General features: G+C 33.7%; 1 protein-coding gene across 1 annotated transcript; it reads left to right on the top strand.

Annotated features, from left to right (window-relative positions):
* The first annotated feature begins 142 nt into the window (after positions 1 to 142).
* Positions 143 to 15058, top strand: LOC115697656 (uncharacterized). Its single transcript, XM_061112444.1, has 4 exons — positions 143 to 1342; positions 1459 to 2431; positions 12375 to 14257; positions 14399 to 15058. Exons 1-4 carry the CDS (start codon positions 143 to 145, stop codon positions 15056 to 15058), a joined length of 4716 nt encoding a protein of 1571 aa, XP_060968427.1.
* The last annotated feature ends 1270 nt before the right edge of the window (positions 15059 to 16328 follow it).

Here is a 16328-nt window from a genome sequence, read left to right as displayed (position 1 = left end):
TATTAATTCAAATTTCCCTTGTGTAATTTCACAATATTAAAAGGTAAATGTAATGGATGTCATGTCCTCTGACATGTGATTTGTCTCTATTCCTATAGAGTTTTTGTTATTTTGTGTCAAAGTGTTTTGTTTGAATCTCATCATGGCGTCTAGTAGCCAATCCACCACTGGCTTGGAACAACAATGGAAGGATATTTGTTTGGAAGAAGAAGAAGATAACGAGGTGGCTTACGAAGAAGAGGAAGAGGAAGAGATTGAATTTGATGATCGTTGGTGTCTTGTCGGGCGATTATTGACTGGGAAAATATCTGATTTTCAAATATTTCAAAATATGATAGCGGATTTATGGAAACCCGGGAAAGGCATGTATATCAAGATTCTTGAGCAAAACCGATTTCTATTTCAGTTCTACCATGAAATAGATATCAAACGTGTTTTGGCGGGCAGCCCGTGGACATACGACCGCAAACAACTCATCATCGAGCGACTCAAACAAGGTGAAAATCCGAGAACAATTCCTCTAAACAATCTTGATATTTGGGTGCAAGTCCATGATCTACAACCCGGGTTTAAAACCGAGAGGGCTATTTGTCAAGCCGGGAACTACATTGGTACGTATCTTGAATCGGATCCTAATAACTTTCAAGGTATTTGGCGTGAATATTTACGTGTTCGTGTTCGTCTGAATATTGAAAAACCTCTAAAAAGGCGTATGAAGTTCAAGAAGAAGAATGGTGATGTGTTCTATGCAAATTTCAAGTATGAGTACGTTCCCACCTTTTGTTTTATCTGTGGCATCATGGGCCATTCGAAGAATTTTTGTAGCCAACTCTATCATACACCACCGGAATTGATCAAGAAGCCATACAGTAAAGATATGCGAGCTCCGTCACGGCGTCAGAACTTCCTCACGGCTTCTCCTTGGCTTAGGACCGGCAAGCCTGAACCTCCCATGGCCGACGGTAGCAAATCACCACAACCAACTGCATTCAACATGAAGACTCAATCGCTGCCTCAATCGCAGCCTATGATTGCGAGTCCAACAAGGCAGAGTAATCAACTCCCTGTCACAAATGTTACCTTCCAAAATTCTCTCCTTGATTCTAGGCATTTGGGTCATCCAATTTTGGAAAATACAAATGAGGCAACTTTCCATATCCATGCAAATGAATCAACATTTATGTCAGAGGATAACATGGATCTTTATGAATTGAAGAGGAAGAGAATTGATTCTCTCTCTACACATTCGGCCAAGATAGTGGAAGAAGGGGTGGTGAGTATTTCTGAAGCAATTAGTTTTCATGGTAGTGATGCTAATGGGCTTCCAAAAAACGTGGAACAGGTGGGTCCTGGTGCTCAGGCCCACCAATCATTATGAATGCCATTAGTTGGAATTGTCGTGGGCTTGGGAACCCGCGGGCTATTTAATTCCTTATTGATATCTGTGTACAAAAGAAGCCCAACTTTATTTTCCTCTGTGAAACTTTATGCAACAATGACATTGTGGATAGACTCAAGGTTTGGTTGGGCTTTGAGAATAGCTTTTCTGTGCCGACCCAAGGTAGAAAAGGTGGTATTGCTTTTTTATGGAAAGTTGCTACTGGTGCCCATTTGCTTAAGTTTTCGGCCCACCACATTGACTTAGAGATTCATGTTCCTGGCTTTGTTCATTGGCGTCTAACTGGGTTCTATGGTGAGCCAAACCGTGCGAGAAGACATACAACTTGGAATCTTCTTCGTGAGCTTGTCGATTCTTCACCATTACCATGGTGTATCCTTGGAGACTTCAACAACATTACCACGCATGATGATAAAAAGGGCGGTCGTCCTTACCCTCAATCTTTGATCAACGGCTTCAATACTGCTCTCCATGATTGCCGATTGTGCGAACTTCAACTGCGTGGTCATAAGTACACTTGGGAACGTGGAAAAGGGACTCAAAATCACATTGAAATAAGGTTAGACAAAGCTTTTGCTACTCAGTCTTGGCTAACTATTTTTAATGAGGCTCGTTTGTCAAATTTTGATTTTTCATCCTCCGATCATACGCCTATTTTTCTTGAACCTGCACCTTGTGTGATGAGTAAACCAGTGGTCATTTTTCGGTATGAAAATGCTTGGAGCCGTGAGCCTCTATGTAGTCAAATTGTCCGAAGTTGTTGGGAGCTCAATGCTACACTTTCCCTTGCTGAGAAAACTAAACTTTGTCTTGATACTCTTCTTGAGTGGGGCCGTGATCTTACTGGTCAGTTTAAGAAGCGGTTGGCTACTAGTAAGAAGAGGCTTTCGTGTCTTAAGTCCCGTGACAATCCGGATTCTCATGAAGACTTCTTGATTGAGAAATGCAACTATTTTGAGATTTTGGCTCAGCAAGAACTCTATTGGAAGCAGAGGTCTAAACAATTCTGGTTAAATGGAGGAGACAAGAACAGTAAATACTTGTTGGTATTATATTTATCCAGGATCTTAGATCTATTTGCAAGTATGTTGATTTAACAACCTAATATTGAACTTCTAAAACGATGAACTAAACACATAAAAGTTAAGAATAACTTACAGTGATTGCAGCGGAATTAATGTCTCCTTCCACTCAGATCTCTAACCCTTGATTCCTGTCTGTAGCAGAGTATAATCAAGATCTGAGTCCGAAAGTTCTTCAGTTGGATGTGATCCTTCACAGTCTTCCAAACTATGATGAGATACTGAATGATGTGAGTGGGCACTTCTCTCTCACTAGGGATTTCGAAATCTCTCTCTTGTTTTTCTCTCTTGATTTCGTGTGACACACTTTGTAGAGCAAAGTTTTCTCAAGCAAACACATGCATACAAAGAGAGGAGAGGGGCTGCTATAAATAGGAAAAGGGAAGATCACCACTTTCCAAATAAACAGTTTCCTCTTTTACTGTGTAATTGAATAACTGCCTTATTTAGTGTGATTCACCACTTTCCTATTTAGGCTAGGCTTTGATTAGCAATTAAATGACAAATTAAATTGAAAAATAATAATTGGGAAAAAGCAATGATGTGGCCGGTCATGGTGTGAATGGGCCTCACATGGATTTTGCAGTTTCCTCAATTTTATTTCTATTTCTCCAAAAATGCCATTTTTCCAATTCTAATCATTTAAATGACAATACTAATTATTTAATAACTAAAATAGATTATTAAATAATATTGCCATTTAAAATTAATTATTAATTCAGACATGCAAAGTCTCATAATTAATAATTAAACCTAGAAACCCTCTTATTTACAATTTCATCCCTAAACTGTGAGAATTCACAAATTAGACATAGTCTAACTTTTAGAATTATAATTGATTAATCATAAATCAATTATAGAGTCCTACAAACAGTATAATCTCAACTAGAATGGGGACCATGGATCTATATTCTGAGCTTCCAATAAGTTGAACCGATTTACCAAGTAAATCCCTAACTTATTAATTCCTCGTTGAATCCACTCTTAGAACTTGGAATTGCACTCTCAGACTTATATAGAGCATATCATATGTTTCACGATATCAATATGCTATCTCATTTAACCATTGTTATAATCTTAATGTGATTTAGAGATCCTTTATATAGATGATTTACATCGAGACGGGACCAATTTACCGTTTACACCCCTCAATGTATTTTGCCCATTTGAACACTTAGTTACCTGTAAATGATGTTTTAGTGATCTAATATATAGTCACTGAAACAAGAGCTCATCCATTTACTTCTATTTAACTAAGCTCAAAAGGAATCATCACTTTACTTCTATACACCAGTAGAAGCTATAGATTTCCATATTTATGTTTAGCACTCCCTATTCAGTTATGCTATCATGTTCCCAAAATATATGTATTATCCTGACTCAAAACAGGCTTTAACTAATAAATCAAAGAACAAGAATAGCACTCCTGAGATTGAGCCTAAGCATATCAGGATTTAGATTCTCTTAATCTAAGATCAACTTCTGACATTGACTTGGAAAGATACAACGGTAAGTTTACAATATCTTTAACCAAGTTCAATATCGGTCTAGTCCAATGCATACTCCATGCATTCGAAACCAGTATACTTTGCCAATGTTCTGGAAAGAACATAACACTTACTCCAAGTGTAAGTATATTTCATCGCTGATTATCACACCAATGTAAATCCAAAACACTGATGAACAGGGACCAAATCTTTTGAATCATATAATCACAATCACATTCCATTGTATTGACGATACTGTAATTGTGAATAACTATATGTTCTGGATTTAACTGATTTTGTGTATATATCAAGTATATGTATTAAACCATAAACATGTAACATACATGTAATCATAATTCACTTCTAAATTGATAACTAATCAGATTGTAATGAGTTTTATTTAGGGCATAAAACCCAACAAACTCCCACTTGCACTAACATAAAACAAGTTGTGCATTACAATCAATCTTTTGTCTTGATCCTCTGATCAAGTGTAGTATCTTTGAATTCACCCATATATCTGGAATCAGGTTCATGAGACACATTAAACCTCCCTAACTTATGCTTTACTCATCAAGGGATACTGAAATCCTTACTGCCCATTAAGTACATCTGAACTACCAGAAGACATATCTCTCAAATTTTAAAATTTGGAATTGAGATAAAGCAGTGTAGAATTTTCTTCAGTAAAATAACTTTCTGGTAATTTTGAATTTACAAAGTTATATCTTCTCTGATGAAGCTTGAATTATTATAGATGGGTTTTAACACTCTTCTATAATGATTCCTCCACCCCCAGAGTAACCACCATCTCACAATGAGTCGGTGTGCATATCAGGATCACTAATGCATAGTTCCTTAATAATATATACGTCACTTTTGTAAATCTTTCTTGATTGTCCCCTAATGTTCCCCATTTGATTACATCTCAGATGGCTCCCACTCAATAGCAGATGTCTGGTTAGAAACTTTTAACCTTTTACTATTGTTTCTGGGAACATCTCATTGTGACTTATTATCTTAAGCCGAAACTGTAAGTTTCTTTAAGATTAGTTCAACAACATTGCAGTCTAGTATTTGAAGTGAAAAATACTTGCTAGAGATTTAAGCAATCAAATCAAGATACCATAAAATGTTATGAGAAATAGACATCTTGAATCAGTCTTTCGAATAGACTATGCAAGAATTCTTCTATCTTATTCTCATAATTCTGATAAGTTATTTCTATCCATGTGAATGGTTAGACTTGTTTTTATCAGAGGTGTTCTTAAGTTCCTATCACAATTATCAACCAAAAGAAGATGGGTAAAGAATTTTAATATTGTCCCACTCAACCAAGGTAATGTGAAACATTATCAAAGAACTTTAATGGTATCAATAACTATTACAACAGTAAATCTAAACTGGAACATATAATCAAGATCAAGAATTTATTCTGATAATAGCTAATTTATTATATTGTTTCCATGTTTAAAATTATGTGTCACAAAGGGTACTGTAGAATAAAATCCACCCCTAAGTTTATAGAGATTATGGTCCACCCCTAAAGGTTGTAAATCTCTAAGTGTGATAGAGAGTCTGTGGAGTTGAATATAATCCAGAGTTCATTAGATATAAAAAATCGTTTAAACTGCATATTATTCTTAACTTTTCTCCACCCCTATCAGATCAAAAGATCTTTTTATTAAACAAATTCTCAAATAATTGTTTTTGAAACGAACAATTATTCATAAACATAGAAATAACTTCTAGTGTTTATGTAGTAATAACTCTGTAAAGAGTTTAAATACTTTTTGAATTTGCATCAATAATAAAAAAAAACACATACACATTCAAACATAATAAATATAATAATCGGTAATAGATAAAATAAAGAACTGAAGCTCAACTCATAAATTGCAATATAATTGAAAAAGATATTTTATTATAAACCAAAAGAAATTGTTTGCAATATTTATGAGAATCAAACAGGGAATTAAGATCCCAAAACTTGAAATACAAATTGTTTGAAAAACTAAACAATTAATTCAAATAAAAGAGCTTCTTCTTTATTGTAGACAATCTCCATCCACCATCCAGCTTTCTAATCCAACTCGTTAAGACAGCACCCGAGTTTAAGAAGCTTTAGCTATAAGAAGAATAATAAACAAGGTTAGTAGTCCAGAATTATTAATCCAAAAGAATAATAATTCACTAAAAACTCATCAGTTTATAAGGAAAATACCTTGTTTCTTTGCGAGATACTTAGGACATTGGGATTTCCAATGGCCTTTCTCATTGCAGTAGAAACATTTTCCTTTTTGTGTATTGCCAGAAGCTCCAGCATTTTTGTTCCTAGCTGCATTCGCAGCTTGAGCTCGCTTCTTGGCATTTTTCCACTTCTTCTTATGATGGGATTTGGAAGTAGAAGCAACAAGTGCTTCAGGATTACTTGTCTTATTACCATTTCCAGAATTCTGAGGTTTATTCCCTCTTTTCTTGGGACCTCCAATCAAATTTTCATATGTCTGAAGGTCATTGACTAAAGTATGAAAGTCTTGTTCCTTCTTATTCATGACATAATTTGATGTGTAGGGCAGAAAATCTGGAGTCAGGCTATTCAAGATGAGACTCACTTGAGTAGTCTGATCCATTTCAGCACCATGATTCTGGGCTTCCTGGAAATAACTAGCCATCTGGAGAAGGTGATCACGCACATTCTGATGGGGTTCCATCCGTGCGTTGATGAATTTCTTAGTCGCGTCGAAACGAGACTGAATAGATTCCATATCGAATAGCTCAGTTAACTGCGTCATGATTTCTGCAGCCGTAACAGTGTTTGCAAACCTTGTTTTCAAGGTGTAAACCATGCTGGAAAGCATGAAGTAACGAGCTTTATTGTTAGCATTATGCCAACGCTCGAACTTCTCTTTTACAGCTTTGGTTGCATTGTCACTTGGCTGCTCAGGGGACGGCTCAGTCAACACAAACGAGGCACTTTCACCTATGAGAGCAATATGAATGTTCTCTCTCCACTTTGGGAAGTTAGACCCATTTAGCTTATTTTCAGTTAAGAAAGACAACATGGGATTTGACATTTCAACTCAGGATACTACGAGATAATATATAGATATCAGTTATGGTTTATCACAAAATCTCATTTAGAAATTATCAGCATACAGCAAGTAGGAATGACTAGAGCAAATACAAAAAAAAAAAAAATCAAACCTAAATAATTTCCAAGGTTTTCAACAAACTGATATCAGTGTCCCGTTTAGGCGAGAGTCAAAGCTATCATTCATTGAATAGAGTTGTCAGCTCATCTAGAATGGCAAACATTCTAGCAACCTTTTATTCGATCGAAAGGAGAATCCGACGTTGTCCCGTTTAGGCAAGAGTCAAGGTCATTCTTATTTCATGAGCTTCTACCATTGTTTCATATGTTTGTAAGTCTTATACAGTACCCACCATTAGGGTGGTTAATACCAATATAAAACACTTATAAACATACTTATCTTTCGAGATTAAACGACGCTAACTTGCTAATGAACGTTCCTCCATTAGGGAGGATTACTCACTAAAACAATAGCTATGTAAAACCAACAATGGAGATCGAATATCTCAATAATAAAGCTCATTATTTAAATTGTATTTTCTTCTATTATTTATTTATTTTAAATCTATATATATATTTATTAAATTTTAAATTTAGAATAGAATCTAAATAAAATTTAATTCAATATTTGTAAAATTAAACTTAGATGGTTAAGAAAATAAAATGAATTATTTCCATCTTAGTGTTAATTTTCCAACAAATATTAAGAAAATTACTTAATTTAAGTTGTATTAATTTAAATTAATTTGCAACTCAAATTAAAATTTTCTACAAATATATATATTGTATTTCCAAAAATATACAATTTTTGAAATACATTTAAAATAAATCAAACTTTACTTAGAAAAAATACCTCAAGCAAAAATATTATCTATCTAGATTTTCTTGACTAATTAATCTAATTTCTAATAATATATTTCAGTTCCTTTATTTTAAATTAATCATTAAATAAAAAAATCATTGATTTAAGTTGATTCAAAATTAATTAAAATAATTAATTTACAACTTCAATCTATCTTTCAAGATAAATTCAAAATCATCTTGCATAATTAAATGCTATTTTGAAAAATGATTAATAAAATAAATAGAATATATTATGAAAATTATTCAAATTTAAGTTGTTATGGAAATACCCAACTTAAAATAAATTTTCTTATTTAATTAAATATCATGAAAATAATAATATCTAAGTATCATTATGAAAATCAACTTAGACATTTAATTTTCAATTTAATTAAATGTATTAAATTCACGAAACAAATAATTAAGTATAGAGAAGGCTTAATCATTAATTTCCAATTTAATACAACGAAAAATATCCTTAATTGAATTGTATCAAAATTAATTATTAACCAATTAATTTCACAATCAATGATATTTTCCTAGATTAGAAATAATAATTAGTATGGAAATAACTATCTAGAAAATATCTCAATTCTACTAAGTATCTTTTCAAGATCTGAAAAATATCTGATTTAAGTTATTATAGAAAGAATCTATAATTTACTAACTTAAAATTTTCCAAACATCATTTAATTAAATATCAAAATTAGGTGGTGACTACCTAATTTAAAGATATTCCCTTTTTAAGTTTAAAACCAACTTAAAATAATATTTTCTAAGAATCTTCAATAACTAATTCCTAGAATTCCTCAGCTTAATGTTATTATCAAAATATATTCAAATTTAAGTCATTATGAAAAATTAGTAATTACTAATTCATAACTTAAATAAGAATATTTAATGAAATAATAAAGTAAGTTTCAGAAAGAATCTAGTTAGTTAAAATTCTTTATTTAATCAAATACAAGAAAAATACAAATAGTTTATCCAGAAATGAAATTCATTAAACTATGTTTTTCTTAAATTAATTTCGAAGAAATTAATTATGTTGCTATTCAATTTTATTAGGTCAAAATAATATAATTAACCTAGCACAGTTATCCAAATCAGGCAAATGGGCCTTCACAATTGGGGTTGTTCATGTGAGGGGGGGTTGGGTCCAGTATGTCGCACCCACTTCTAAGGCTCCCAACTCTCACACAAGGCCCAAAAGAGAGGAATTTAACCTTAAAATGAACAACTGTTATTAATTGAATAGGCCCATTAACTAAATGAGCCTAAATAAAATCTATCAGGTTATGACATTTTATTTAGCAACAACAACCTATATGTATCTATAATAGAAATTAAACATATAGGCTCACACAGGCACACAGATTTGGATGGATCCTATCATGTTACTAGGTCATACACAGATGAAAGAAGTTTGTAAAATTTTACCTGTTATAAATTATCTACTTGATCTATCATCAATTGAACCATGGGTTAAAATCAGATCATTTGATCTGTCAACAAGTTAACCCTGGCAATTTAGATCAAGTAATAATAGGTTTTAGAAAAACTTACAAACAATCTAAAACACATACTCCTGCAACAAGGTTAGATCTGGATAGTTGGATGTAGGATTTATTTAATTTTAAATCTATATTTCGAAAAATAATATTAAAATTAAACCTACCATTTTGAAAAATTAGGTTTTGGGTAACCTAAATGTCATTTCAAAATAAATTGCTAACTTTCCTTTTAAATTTCATGTTATTTAATAAATTAAATAATAAAATAGAAAATGGTAAATACATACCCTTTTCTTATTTTACAATTTAATTTAATTGAAAAATAACAAAATTTAAAAAGTTAACAAAAATACCTTATTTCCTCTTTTAAAATTATCATGATTATTATGATCTTATTTTAATTAAGGTCAAGTTACCAAAAAAAAAAATATCTGACCTTAAAAAAAATAAAATAATCAAATTTTAAAGGAAATAAGAAAAAGGTAAGCAAAACTTGATTTTTTCCTATTTTCAAAATCAAATTACACTAATATCTAAAATTAATTTTAAAAAATAAAATTAATTTATTTCTGATAATTAGATTTGAAATTTGAAAAACAAAAATCAACATACAAAACTACACAAAAAATCGGAATTTAATTCCATGAAATAGCATGAAAAATTGAAGAAAACGAAGAAAATAGCACACTGTACGGATGGTATGCAGCAGGGGAGGAGATCAGCCGAGGTTCCTCGGCGCAGGGGGGCTGCCAGCAGCCCTTCCGCGCGCGTGGGTAGGGTGATCACCACCCAGATTTTTCCCGATTTTCAAAAATTCATAACTAATTCAAATTAAATCGAAATCGAGTTCTGTAAAAAAGTAAATTGCTTAGAATTTTCCAAACTATCCAATAAAAATAATTCCAGATACAAACAATCAATTATTTTTCCCAGAATTCACAAACATCAATCAAACATCAATATGACATAACATGAAACCATCCAAATCACAAGCAAATCGTTTTAAGTCCAAATTTCTTGCAAGCAAATCAATTACCATGGCTCTGGTGCCAGTTGTTGGTATTATATTTATCCAGGATCTTAGATCTATTTGCAAGTATGTTGATTTAACAACCTAATATTGAACTTCTAAAACGATGAACTAAACACATAAAAGTTAAGAATAACTTACAGTGATTGCAGCGGAATTAATGTCTCCTTCCACTCAGATCTCTAACCCTTGATTCCTGTCTGTAGCAGAGTATAATCAAGATCTGAGTCCGAAAGTTCTTCAGTTGGGTGATCCTTCACAGTCTTCCAAACTATGATGAGATACTGAATGATGTGAGTGGGCACTTCTCTCTCACTAGGGATTTCGAAATCTCTCTCTTGTTTTTCTCTCTTGATTTCGTGTGACACACTTTGCAGAGCAAAGTTTTCTCAAGCAAACACATGCATACAAAGAGAGGAGAGGGGCTGCTATAAATAGGAAAAGGGAAGATCACAACTTTCCAAATAAACAGTTTCCTCTTTTACTGTGTAATTGAATAACTGCCTTATTTAGTGTGATTCACCACTTTCCTATTTAGACTAGGCTTTGATTAGCAATTAAATGACAAATTAAATTGAATAATAATAATTGGGAAAAAGCAATGATGTGGCCGGCCATGGTGTGAATGGACCTCACATGGATTTTGCAGTTTCCTCAATTTTATTTCTATTTCTCCAAAAAAAGCCATTTTTCCAATTCTAATCATTTAAATGCCAAAACTAATTATTTAATAACTAAAATAGATTATTAAATAATATTGCCATTTAAAATTAATTATTAATTAAACCTAGAAACCCTCTTATTTACAATTTCATCCCTAAACTGTGAGAATTCACAAATTAGACATAGTCTAACTTTTAGAATTATAATTGATTAATCATAAATCAATTATAGAGTCCTACAAACAGTATAATCTCAACTAGAATGGGGACCGTGGATCTATATTCTGAGCTTCCAATAAGTTGAACCGATTTACCAAGTAAATCCCTAACTTATTAATTCCTCGTTGAATCCACTCTTAGAACTTGGAATTGCACTCTCAGACTTATATAGAGCATATCATATGTTTCACGATATCAATATGTTATCTCATTTAACCATTGTTATAATCTTAATGTGATTTAGAGATCCTTTATATAGATGATTTACATCGAGACGGGACCAATTTACCGTTTACACCCCTCAATGTATTTTGCCCATTTGAACACTTAGTTACCTGTAAATGATGTTTTAGTGATCTAATATATAGTCACTGAAACAAGAGCTCATCCATTTACTTCTATTTAACTAAGCTCAAAAGGAATCATCACTTTACTTCTATACACCAGTAGAAGCTATAGATTTCCATATTTATGTTTAGCACTCCCTATTCAGTTATGCTATCATGTTCCCAAAATATATGTATTATCCTGACTCAAAACAGGCTTTAACTAATAAATCAAAGAACAAGAATAACACTCCTGAGATTGAGCCTAAGCATATCAGGATTTAGATTCTCTTAATCTAAGATCAACTTCTGACATTGACTTGGAAAGATACAACGGTAAGTTTACAATATCTTTAACCAAGTTCAATATCGGTCCAGTCCAATGCATACTCCATGCATTCGAAACCAGTATACTTTGCCAATGTTCTGGAAAGAACATAACACTTACTCCAAGTGTAAGTATACTTCATCGCTGATTATCACACCAATGTAAATCCAAAACACTGATGAACAGGGACCAAATCTTTTGAATCATATAATCACAATCACATTCCATTGTATTGACGATACTGTAATTGTGAATAACTATATGTTCTGGATTTAACTGATTTTGTGCATATATCAAGTATATGTATTAAACCATAAACATGTAACATACATGTAATCATAATTCACTTCTAAATTGATAACTAATCAGATTGTAATGAGTTTTATTTAGGGCATAAAACCCAACAATACTTTCATGCTACCGCAAGCTCTCACAAACGGAATAACCAAATAGTTCAGCTTCAGGATAGCAATGGCGTGTGGAAAGGCTGGGATTCTGGTCTTGATCAGGTAATTATTGATTATTTCTCAGTTCTCTATACTACTGATCATGCTATATGTGGCTCTGTTGTTAATGGCATTCGGCGTACTGTAACTGTTGAACAAAATGATGCCTTACTTTGCCCAATCACACCTGATGAAGTTAAGCAAGCTCTCTTCCAAATGCATCCTGATAAAGCTCCCTGTCCTGATGGTATGAGTCCCGGTTTTAATCAGAAACATTGGGATATAGTCGGCACTGATATTGTTAAGCTTGTCATGGAGTTCTTCAACAATGAATGCATGCCGATTGGTCTCAATGACACTCATCTAGTGTTGATTCCAAAGAAGAAGAACTTCTCCTCTATGGGTGATTTGCGTCCTATTGCTCTCTGTAATGTCTCCTACAAGATTCTTTCGAAGGTCCTTGCCAATAGAATGAGAGTGCTAATTGATCATATCATCTCTCCTACTCAAAGTGCGTTTATTCCTGGAAGGCTTATCTCTGATAATATCCTGATAGCCTTTGAAATCATGCACTACCTCAAGAGGAAAACAAAAGGTAAAAAAGGATTCATGGCCATGAAGCTTGATATGAGTAAGGCTTATGATCGTGTTGAATGGGATTATCTGTCTGCTGTCATGCATCATATGGGGTTTGCTGGTAAATGGGTCAGCCTTATTATGAAATGTGTTACTTCTGTTCAGTATTCTGTTTTCCATGATGGCCATCTCATGGGGCCGATTGTTCCCTCTCGTGGAATCCGCCAAGGAGATCCTTTATCTACTTATCTGTTCATCATCTGTGCTGAAGGGTTCTCTTCCTTGATCAGAAAGTTTGAAGAAGATCAGGTTATTCAAGGTTGCCGTGTTGCTAGAAATGCTCCTCCCATAACTCATATGTTGTTTGCTGATGATAGTTACCTTTTTTGTCAAGCAAATCCCACCACAGCTATCAACATCAAGCAAATGCTTCACTCCTTCGAAATTGCATCTGGACAAAAGGTGAATGTGGCTAAGTCTTCTATTTTTTTCAGCCCCAACAATGCAACACCAAACCGTAATGAGATATGTAATGTTCTTGGCATGACAGAAGCTACTGATGGCTCTCTTTACTTGGGACTACCTAACATTATAGGTAGAAAGAAGACTGTGATACTTGGCTTCCTCAAAAACAAGATTATAAACCGGCTCAATAGTTGGAATGGCAAGTTCCTATCTCGTGCAGGCAAAGAAGTTCTCCTTAAATCTGTTATCCAATCTCTTCCAACTTATGCTATGAGCGTCTTCCTTCTTCCCTTGGAAACTTGTCAAGAGATTGAGAAGATTATGGCTAACTTTTGGTGGAAAACTTCAAGTGCTAAAGGTCAAGGAATCATATGGATGTCTTGGGATCGTATGGCAATTCCCAAACATTCCGGTGGTATGGGCTTCCGTCACTTACATGATTTTAATCTTGCGATGCTGGCCAAACAAGGGTGGCGGTTTCTTGTCTCCCCAACATCCCTTGCCAGTCGTGTGTTCCAAGCCAAGTATTATCCCAACTCTGATTTTCTTTCTGCAGAGCTTGGCAACAATCCAAGTTTTGTTTGGCGTAGCATCTGGAGTGCACAAAGCTTGGTTAAATTGGGTTGTCAACGAACCATTGATAATGGAATGTCAACAAGTATCTTGAAGCACCCTTGGCTCCCCGATCCCGTCAATCCTTTTGTGACTTCCAATGCTCTCGGCCTCACCAACCAAATGGTCAACTCTCTTATGGATATTCATGAGACATCTTGGGATATTCCCCTGGTTCAAGATATGTTTAATTCTCGAGATGCTCACTTGATCCTTGGAATCCCATTGAGTGCTACACCAATTGAAGACTGTTGGTCCTAGAGGGGTGAAAGATCTGGTTCCTTCTCTGTCCGTAGTGCCTATGATATGCTGCAGATTAGTAAACATGGTCAGCAGAATCAACCAAACTCAGGATTTTGGCACAGGTTTTGGCATCTTAAAATACCACCAAAAGTGAAGAACTTCATGTGGCGCGCTGTCACCAATACCCTCCCCACATGCCTTGAACTGGCTTCAAGGAATGTTGATCTATCCTCCTTGTGCCCTGTCTGCCGCAATGCGGGTGAGACTGCCTCTCATGTGCTAATGAATTACTCATTTGCTTTCAGCTGTTGGGAGCGTTGTGGGTTCACCATCCAATCCGATACTTCATCAACTATTGGTTATTGGCTTGACTCTACATTCGCATTGTATGGTGATGATATAGCTTGCCGTGCCATCATGATCTGTTGGGCACTTTGGAAGTCTCGAAACAAGCTTGTTTGGGAGAAGAAGACTTCCTCTCCAACTCAAGTCATTCATTCAGCATGGACTACACTTGACCACTGGCGTACTGCTCAAGATAAAACTAGTTTATTATCATTGCAACTCTTGCAACATGATAATAACATTGAGCGTTGGACTAAACCCGATTCTTATACAGTCAAGTTAAATGTTGATGGAGCGTTATTTGAGAGAGAAAGTGCTTATGGTTTCGGCATTGTTGCTCGAGATTCGACGGGCCACATTGTTGATCTCCGAGCCACATATCAGTGAGGAAACTACCCAGCTGAGGTGGTCGAAGCTCTTGGCATCAAAGAAGCTTTAAGTTGGTTGAAAGACAAAGGATGGAATAAAGTTGACATGGAAACTGATAGTATGGTAATGGTGCAAGCAATTTTTAGTAATCAAATTATGTCCTCTACTTTTGGTTTGGTTATTAGAGATTGTAAAAGTCTATTGTCAGCTTTAAATAATGTTAGTATTCGTTTTGTAAGACGATCAGCAAATCGCGTTGCCCACTTTGTTGCTAGGCGATCCCGATTTTTCACTGATCGTAGCATTCATAGGATTGATTTTCCTGATGAGCTTCAAGCTCTTCTGTATGATGAATGCTAAATTTCAATGAAGTTGATATTTCATTTTTCAAAAAAAAAAAAAAGGTAAATGTTCTATCATCTAGGTTTCACATGACTTCAACACTGATGATCAAATCGATAACTACATGCCACTTTCTCAACTAGATTTGTCATTCTCCACCACATTGTTTAATCTTAACCATAAAATATATTTTCCTATATTTTTTTTATTAAATTATTGTACAAAGAAGTATTTTTAAAGATGTATGATATTATATTTATGTTTTTACAGGTTGGTTTGACACATGAAAATTCAAACATGAGAACAAGTACGACTAGATTACTCTTATAGGTATATTAGTTTTATCAACAATTATAAATGATACAATTTATTTTAACCATTTCTTATAAGATTATAATTGCACATCGACAGGTTGATCAGTCTACATCTACAGAATTTGGAGGGACTCAATTTTTCAAGAATGCAATTTTACTTGGTGGATTATCAATTTTATAAAAATCACTAAAAGTTTTTTTTAGAGAAAAAATCACTAAAAGTTTGGTAGACATGTTTGAAATTTAATTTATATAATTGGAATTATATAATATCTTATGGCTAGTTTTTTTTTCTCTTTCTTTTTATATATAAAGAATATCATATCAATCATCAATCTATATATATATAAAAGAATGCCCAAAGAATTCCACATGGCACCCTAATTGTCATTATCTCCTAATCTCTCTACTTCTAATTTTTTTAATTTAATCTTAATTTGCTCATTTATATTTTTCACTTTCCATATATACATTAATTAATGGGCCTTAATAATTACAATATCATTATATACATTTTTAACTTTCTATATATTGGTTGTTTTTAATGGGCGTATATGATTACAATTTCATTTCCTTCAATTTCTTGAAGGTGTTAGAAGTGAGAAATAAACAAAATAATTCATTCTTTTCCT

This window comes from Cannabis sativa, chromosome 3, assembly GCF_029168945.1.
Source record: "Cannabis sativa cultivar Pink pepper isolate KNU-18-1 chromosome 3, ASM2916894v1, whole genome shotgun sequence".
NCBI classification, from domain to species: Eukaryota; Viridiplantae; Streptophyta; class Magnoliopsida; order Rosales; family Cannabaceae; genus Cannabis; species Cannabis sativa.
The sequence above is the reverse complement of the archived record's forward strand: the minus strand, read 5'-3'. Positions and strand labels throughout refer to the sequence as shown.